We start from the raw sequence: 9,026 nt of genomic DNA, 5'->3' as shown, positions 1-9,026 counted from the left end.
GTAAACATGAAAGAGGTAAAGGCTTCATCTTGATTTCTGTATATGGTGAGAGAAGTCTAGTTCATTCTTCTCTATATAGATATCCAATTTTCCCAGGACTATTTATTGAAAGAGAATGTCCTTACCTTATTCTATGTTATGGGTGCTTTTAATCAGTAGGATATAAATGTATGGATTTATATGTAGGTTCTCTAGTCTGTTCCATTGTTCTTTGTCTGTTTTTATGCCAGTGTCATGCTGTTTTGGTTATTGTATCTTTCTAGTATATTTTGAAGTTAGGTAGTATCATGCCTATAGGTTTTTATTTTCACACAGGATTGCTTTTGGCTATTTACTCTTTTGCTATTCCTCACAAATGTTAGGGTTTTTTGTTCTATTTCTGTAAATTATTTAATTCGTATTTGATAGAGATTGCCTTGAATCTGTAGAATCAATTAAGTAGTATGGATATTGTGATAGTACTAATTCTTCTAATTTTTTTATTAAATCATAGTTGTGTGCATTAATACTATCATGGGGTACAATGTGTTGTTTCCATATACAATTTGAGGGTGAGTAGAGGGAGGGTTATTGCTGGGATTACGCCTATGATTTATCCTATAAGGGTACAGGTGAATCTTTCTAAATGTGGAATATAAATGTCTTAACACAACTATGAGAATGACATGAAGGCTATGTTAGCCAATTGGATGAAAGTAATCCTTCTAATTTATGATCATGGGATGTCTTTCCATTTTTTTGTGTGTGTGCTAAAATTTCACTGTTTTATACATGTAGTTTTTCTTATAAAAATCTTTTGGTTAGGGCAGCACCTGTGGCTCAGTGAGTAGGGGGCCGACCTCATATACCAAGGTGGCAGATTCAAACCCGGCCCTGGCCAAACTGCAACAAAAAAATAGCCGGGCATTGTGGCAGGTGCCTATAATCCTAGCTACTTGGGAGGCTGAGGCAAGAGAATCACCTAATCCCAAGAGCAGGAGGTTGCTGTGAGCTGTGACAGCACAGCACTCTACCGTGGGTGATAAAATGAGACTCTGTCTCTAAAAAAAAAAACAAAACATCTTTTGGTTAAATTTATTCCTAAGTATTTTTTGCATCTGTTATAAATTGAATTGCTTTCTTGATTTCTTATTTCAGATTATTTGCCATTGGCATATATAAATGCTGCTGATTTTTGTATATTGATTTTGTATCCTTCAACTTCACTTAATTCATTTTACTAGTCTTAAATATTGTTTGGTTAAGTCTTTAGGTTTTTCTAAATATAAGATCATGTGATCGGCAAACAGAAGTAATTTGACTTTTTCCTTTTTGGTTTAGATGCCCTTTCTTTCCTTCTCTTATCTAATTGCTCTAAGAATTCTAGTATTTTGTCGAATAAAGTGGTGAAAGTAGACATCCTTGTCTTGTTCCAGATCTTAGAAGAAAGGCATTCAGATTTTTCTCTATTTATTATGATAGTATCTGTGGGTTTGTCATATATAGCCTTTATAATTTTTAAGTATGTTCCATCTAAAGCCAGTTTGTTGAGAGTTTTTACTATGAAGGGAGGTTGAATTTTGTCAAATGCTTTTTCTGTATCTATTGAAATGTTCATATCATTTTTGTCCTTAATTCTATTTATGTGATATATCACATTTACTGATTTGTGTACACTGAACCATCTTACTTGATCATGTTGTATTATTCTTTTGTTGTTTGGCATTTGCTAGTATTTTGAGGTGTTTTACATCTTCACTCATCAGGGATATCAGCCTGTAGTTTTCATTTTCTTATTGTTGTATCCTTGTCTGGCTTTGAAATCATGTTAATACTGGCCTTGTGGAATATGTTAGGAAGTAGAAGTAGTCCCTCTTCTTTCGTTTATGAAATAGTGTGAGAAAAATTGGTGTTAGTTTTTTTAAAGGTTGATAGAATTCAGAACTACAGCCTTCTAGTCCTCGGCATCTTATCTTATTAGTCAATCAATCTCATTGCTCATTATTTGCCTGTTTAGGTTTTTGTTGTTCTTCCTGGTTCATTCTTAGTAGGTTATATATGTCTAGGAATTTGTCTGTTTTCTCTAGAGTTTACAATTTGTTGGCATATAGTTGTTATAATAGTCTCAATGATCCATTGTATTTTTGAGTTATCAGTTGTAATGTTTCCTTTTTGTTTCTGAATTAATTTGTGTCTTCTTCTTTTATTCATCTAACTAATGATTTGTTATTTTTGTTTATCTTTTCCAAAAGTCAACTTTTTGGTCTGCTGATTTTTCATAGTTTCTTCGGTCACTATTTCTTTTAGTTCTGCTCTGATCTTTATTATTTCTTTCCTGCTACTAATTTGGGGTTTCTTTTGTTCTTTTCCCATTCCTCGAGATACATCATTATGTTTTTTAGTTAAATGTACTTTTTAGATGTAAGCATTTATTGCTATAAATTCCCTCTTAGTACCATTTTTGGTATATCTCATAGATTTTGGTATGTTGTATTTTGATTTTTTATTTGTTTCAGCTTTTTTTATTTCCTTCGTAATTTCTTCATTTACATAGTGGTTGTTCAAGAGCATGTTGTTTAATTTACATTCGTACAGTTCCCATAGTTCCTCTTGTTTATTTTTAGTTTTAATTCCATAGTGATGTGAGAAGATAATTGATATGATCTAGTTTTTTTTTTTTTTATCTAGTTTTTTTTTGTATTTGTTGAGACTTCTTTTGGGCTTAACTTGTGGTCAGTCCTACAAAGCATTCCTTGTGCTGATAAAAAAAAAAAAATGTTTATTCTGTAGTAGCTGGAAAAAATGTTCTGTAAATGTTTATTAGGTCTGTTTGGTGTATAGTGCAGTTTAAGCCTGATATTTCTTTGTTTGATTTTCTATCTAGATGATCTGTCTATTGCCATAAGTAGGGTGTTGAAATCCCTAACTGTTATTATATTGGGGTCTATCTTTCTTTAGTTCATATGTTATTTGCTTTATATATACTGGCTATTCTCAGGTTGGGTGTATATACAGGGTGTCCATAAAGCTTGTGTGCAATTTAAAATAGACAACTAATTTAAAGTCCACACAAACTTTATATTTAAAATGGTTATATCCTTTCATTGAATTGTTCTCTTTATCACTGTATAATGATCTTTTCATTCTTTTTATGTTTCTGACTTAAAATCTTTATTGTCTGATATAAGTATGGGTACTTTTGCACACTTTCAGTTTCCTTTTGTATGAAATATTTTTATTGAGCTGGGTGTGGTGGCTCATGCCTGTAATCTTAGCACTCTGGGAGGCCAAGGCAAGTCAATTGCTTGAGCTCAGGAGTTCAAGACCAGCCTGCGCAAGAGTGAGACCCTGTGTCTACTAAATAAAAAAAACAACTACCTGGGTGTGGTTATGGGTACCTATAGTCCAAGCTACTGGGGAAGTTGAGGCAAGAGGATTCCTGAAGCCCAAGAGTTTGAAGTTGCTGTGAGCTATAATGATACCACTCTACTCAGGACCACAGTATAAGACTCTGTCTCAAAAATATATAAATATCATATATATATATATATGTTCATGTATATATACAGATATATATATAATTCATTCATTCACTGTCAGTCTGTTTTTACAATATAAATGATTTTCTTGTAGGCATAAGGCAGTGGGTCTTGTTTGTTTACCCATTTATCCAGTCTTTTAACTGGGAGATTTAAATTGTTTACATTCAAATTTGTTATTTTTTTTTACAAAAAAACTAACTTTAAGATTTATTTTTGTACCTTTTTAAACAGAGAAAACAACACACTCCTTGGGGGAAAGGTGAGGGATTGGGAAGACAGGCCCTGGGTAAAAATTATTAGGACAGCACCTGGAGTTGATAGGCCTGCCTAGGAGAGAAACACAGGCACTGCCATGCCAGCACAGGGGACAGCTACTGTCTGAGGCTCAGCAGACCAGTCTATGCACCATGCAAGGTTGCTATAGATCCAACTCATAAAAATCTTCCAGCTCATCATGAAACAAGTCCCACTCATCTTCAGAGTCTGTCAGTTCATCATCCCTACCTGCAGCCAAAAGCATAAGCAACATCTCACCCAGCTCAAAAGTGACAACCTCTTCTTCATCATTGTCAAAGCATCGTTGACTGCTGTTCTCTCTTTCCTCAATGAGCTCCCAGAAGTGGTTCCTTCATTGGGCCCGGTATCTGCTTGATGTTCCCACTTTCTGTCTCTGTGGCTCCTCTCTATGTCCATCAGGGTACAGATGCCTGTAAAAGCAGTTCCCTCCAAATGGGCAGATCCCACGTCCTTCATCAAATACCTGCACGACTTGTTGCTCATTGCCTCCTTGTATTTCTGAATGAGTTTCTGCTACTCTTCTTTCTCCTCCACCCAGTACTCACTTGGAATAACAAAGTTAGATGTGATCCAGCATTCTGGGCAGGACTTTATGATCTTGCTCCCAAATTGCTTAGCACTCCTCCACTTGTAAATGCACTTGAGATGGTAGGTGTGGTTGCAGTTATAGAGGATCGCAAAGCAGCGCTCACTGGGGTTGGCTTTCTCATACTCCACCTCCATGCAGATCCCACACACCATTTCCTTGCTGTGCTGCACAGCAAACGAGAGCTCCATGTCCTTCTCTTGCACCTCAATGCAAGATTTTATCTGTTGTGATCTCTGGGCAGCATCCATTGGATGTAGGACCTGCAGCCCACATGTATCACATGAGTCCCCGTGGAGATACACAGTTTTCCCTATATCGGCACTCCCTCACGCCAGCACAGGGGCAAAGCTGTTTCTTTGCTTCCATGGTGATTTGCTCTTTCTCTGATTCTTCCTTGGTTACTGAGCCCTGCCAGGGGTGCTTCAGTGCAGGAAGGCGCAGTACGGACACAGCAGGGTTGTCCAGGAGCAAACTCAGTAGCATTCACCCAGTCCTCTGGACCTGCTCCTACACTTCTAAAGTTTGGATTTCTTGACTCAGCTTCACCGGTGTTCATTTCAACAAGAGGTCTGACTGCTAAAGATAGACTTGAGGAAGCAGGAACAGATGACTTTGCAGTTAGGTCTGTAGCAGTTGCTTCTTCCTGTTTCAATGGCTTGCTATGTTCCTATCTGTAGCAGTCTCCATAAATACAGTACCTTCGATGATAATACTTGCACACTACACCATATGGACTGTCAGGTCATGAGAGTAGCGACAGTTATCTCCTTCTTTACAAACCCCACGCATAAAATACCTGCAGGTGACCTGTTTAGTCCAGCCGCTGCCACTGCCATTGCTGCCGCTGCTTCCTCCTCCCGCCCCTGGGGACAGAGTGGCAACTGTGGGGAGAGGGGAAGTGGAGGCTGCTGCTATGGCCGCTGCTGCCGCTCCTGCTCATGGTGTTGTGGCTGTTGTTCCAGGAGCCGCAGCCTTGGCCATTACTGTTTATACCACACAGCAATGGCCCTGGAACTTCCGGGATCACATAGTTCCAGTCCCGCTGCTAAGAGGAAAGGCGGCGAGGCACAGCGAGGGGAAGGAGAGTGAGGCGCCCTCTCGGTCCCCAGCAGCCCAGAGCTCCTTCTGGTGAGCTCTTGCCACTTGAGATGAGGAGGCAGAGCGTGCGCGCCCGTGATCCGCCCCTGGCGCAGCTGATTGGTAGAGGAGACCGCCCAACTGGGAAAGGGGGGAGGCTACTTGGGGCTGTGTACAGGTATGCGGGCGATGCTCCAAATTCAGGTGAAGTCCATATTCACAACCTCACTGAGAGCTGGAAGCGGGTGGAGATTGGAAGCCTTTGTAATTCTAGCACTCTGGGAGGCCGACTCGCAGAAGGATCCCTTGAGCTCAGGAGTGTTGGGGTCCTGACCTAAGAGCAGCGTCTGCTGAAACCCTGTGGAAACTGGCGGTGATCAACTGAAGAAAAGTTAGAAGGGAAGGTAAAGAAAGTTAAGAGACAAAGTAGAATTAAAAGTGGGAGCTCAGGGTTCCATTGCCCGTGGTAGGATTCTGGCAACAGCCTCAAGATTGTTGATAGTTGAGGAATTCTGTCATCTTGTCGACTGTTTTCTAATTGTTTTGTATATCTTTTGTCCCTTTCTCTTTTATTGCTTATCTGTGGTTTGGTAGCTTTCTCTGATGATGTCGTTTGATTTCTTCTTTTTTTTTTCTCATTTGTGCCTCTGTTCTTCCAATGAGTTTTATACTTTAATGCATTTTCATAATGGTGATACGTTCCTTTTATTTCCTGACATCAGACTCCCTTTAGTATTGCTTATAGGTTTGGTCTAGTGGTTACATATCCTATTAGTTTTTGTTTGCTTGCTACTTGATATTTCTTTCATTTCTTGAAGGATATATTCGCTGAGAATAGTATTCTTGACTGGCAGGTTTGTTTTTCTTTTATCATTTTCAGTGTATCATCCTGTTCTCTATTGGCTTGAAAGATTTTTGTTGCAATATTTGTTTTCAATCTAATGGGAATTCCCTTTTTTGTGACCTGATACTTTTGCTATTTTTAGAATTCTATTTTTGACTTTGGCAGTTTAACCATACTGTGCCTTGGTTGAATCTATTTTGGGGTCTTTGAACTCCCCATATCCAGATGTCTATATCTCTTCCAAGACTTGGAAATTTTTCAGTTATTATTTACATAAATAGGCTTTTCCTACCTTTTGTCATGTTTTTTCTTGAAACTCCCAAAATTCAAAACTTTGTTCACTTAATGATGTCACATAGGCATTATTCACTCTTTTTTTTTCTTTTTTTCTTGTTTTATTTGCCTGGGCTTATTTCAAAAGACCTGTCTTCAAGTTCAGAAATTCTTTCTTCTACTTGATATAGTCTGTTGTTGAAGCTCTTGATTGTATTATTAATTTCAGTCATTGTACTATTCGGTTCTAGGGTATCTGTTTGGCTATTTTTAATGATATCTATCTCTTTGTTGAATTTCTCATTCAGATTAGAAATTGTTTTCTTGATCTCTTTATATTGTTTATCTGTGTTCTCTTAAATCTCATGGAATTTCTTTAAGATAACAATTTTGAATTCCTTTTCAGGCATTTCGTGAATTTCATTTTCTTAGGGGTCTGTTACTAAAGAATTACTATATTTCTGTGGCAGTATCATATTTTCTTTTTCATGTTTCTTTTATCGTTACATTGATATCAGCTCATTTGCTTTAACTGTTGCTGCTTCCATTTTTTATGGAGTAGCTTCCACTATAAAGACTTTCTTGAGATACACCTATAATGGTTTGGTAGAATGCTTTAACTTTGGTTCAAGGTTGCAACTGTAGTGGAGTCTCCTATGATAACTGCAGCTATCATCAATATCAACAGTGCCTGCAAGTTCCATAGTGGCCTAGACTGTAGTTGTTTGTGGAGGGTGTAGTGAGGCTTTCTTGTAGACAGCAGCACTATATAATCTTATCTTCAGTTTGCCAGGTAATAAACATGGGGGCGCTGGCAGTGGTGGCAACTTATCCTAGATACATCAATCTTTGGTCCCTGGGCAAAGCATATGTGAATTGACAGTGGTGGCAGTAAGCCTGGTGGGATGATCCTTGGGCCCCTGGGCAGGATATACAGGCACCAGTGGGCTGAGCAATTTATTCCTCAGGCCCTCCTCAGAGCTGTGCTAGGAAAACAGAGCAGGTGGCAACCAGTGGTGTCCACAGTAGGCCAAATGGGTTGATCCATAGACCTCTAAGGAAGATCCATGAGTACCAGCAATGCCTAGCATGGGTCAAGTGGGACAGTCCTTGGGTACCTGGGAGGGGCACACAGGTATCCCCATAGCAGACTGATGGGTAGTTCCTTGGATTCCCAGGCAGAGCATGCCAGTGCTAACAGTCCATGGTAGACCAGGTGAGTGAATCTTATATTTTAATCTTTTCAAATAATTTTCAAACTTTTCTTATTCCTATAAAATGCATGCATTCCAAATGTAAAAACTCACCTTCTGCTCTCCCCCACCCCCGTTTGTTATATAGCTGGTTCTTTCACTTAAATTTTTCTGTCTGAATACAAGTTTTCCTACTGGCTTTTTAAACATGTTCTTTTTGATGTAAATTCTGATATATGTTGGCTTGCATTATGCAACATATAGACCTTCACTGACTGCTCTATGTTGAGTGTTTTGCTAAGAGCTGTGCTAGGAAAACTTTCTATGAGAAATCATGTTAGGGTGGTATTCAATGGTTATTTAAAATAATTCTGTGAAATGTATGTGAAAATAGACTAGATCCACAAGTAGATTACCATTTTAAGTTAGCAGTATTGGTAAGGTTTTCACAACAGTCCAATGAGTGACCTCATAATACAGTGCAGTTCATATATATTTCATTATGGAAAGTGGATCTAGAAATTGATTGATAGGTAAATAATCTTATTGTAACTATATAACGATCACCAAAAATCTTACTCCTCTTTTGGCAATTTCTGTCAATTACATTGCCTTTTTTCTGATTTCTAGTAGAAAACAGAAGGAGAAAGTAATGGATTTTACAAGTAAGCAGAAAAATATAGATACACATAGTTTACAGGGCTCTTCAGTCCATCTTATAACAACTTGATCCTTTTTCTTAGACCAGAAGATCAATTCAGAAGTTATTAGAATGGGAAAATAACAGATTATATCACAAGGTAAGAAATTGTAAACCAATAAGTTCTACATTCATTTGTTTATATTGTTAAATTTAAAAAATAAGTACTAAATGTGAATTTTTTAGGCCACAAAGAAATGGATTAGAAAACTAGTCCTCAATTTTAATATGTATATATCACAACATATTTTTAAGTGCTATATTTTGTATCTTATACTTATTTCTGGATTGTTTTTAGTGATTTTTTCAAATTAAAATGTTTTATTAGTTAAACTGATATAAAAATTCTTAATAAAACTATACCATTCTTAGCTTGCTTTGCACTGGAAGTTGACTAAACGGAAATGCGAAACTAGCAATATGATGGAGTATGTAAGTATGACGTTCCTTTTAATTACACTTTGGGAGATTAATCCTAAATGTAACATTTTACTGTTTATCTTTTATAAGCTTTTTTTGCTGCCTTTTTTTC

At 37.6% G+C, this 9,026-nt stretch overlaps 1 protein-coding gene and 1 pseudogene across 3 annotated transcripts in view; one reads left to right on the top strand and one right to left on the bottom strand.

Moving 5' to 3' along the window:
* Positions 1-9,026, top strand: part of CHIC1 (cysteine rich hydrophobic domain 1) — a 146,137-nt gene that overhangs the window by 135,087 nt on the left and 2,024 nt on the right. For 2 of the 3 annotated variants that reach the window (XM_003803592.2, XM_012813922.1), the window contains 2 exons: positions 8,538-8,594; positions 8,867-8,926. In XM_003803592.2, coding sequence (XP_003803640.1) covers positions 8,538-8,594; positions 8,867-8,926 — 117 coding nt within the window. The remainder of the gene's footprint in view (positions 1-8,537; positions 8,595-8,866; positions 8,927-9,026) is intronic. The other variant, XM_003803593.2, reaches the window with a different exon arrangement.
* On the bottom strand, positions 3,940-5,388 carry LOC100954493 (annotated as a pseudogene).

Source organism: Otolemur garnettii, unplaced genomic scaffold (assembly GCF_000181295.1).
Source record: "Otolemur garnettii isolate 467f Iridium unplaced genomic scaffold, OtoGar3 scaffold00350, whole genome shotgun sequence".
In the NCBI taxonomy this organism is placed as follows: Eukaryota; Metazoa; Chordata; class Mammalia; order Primates; family Galagidae; genus Otolemur; species Otolemur garnettii.
This window is presented reverse-complemented; position numbering and strand designations above follow the sequence as displayed.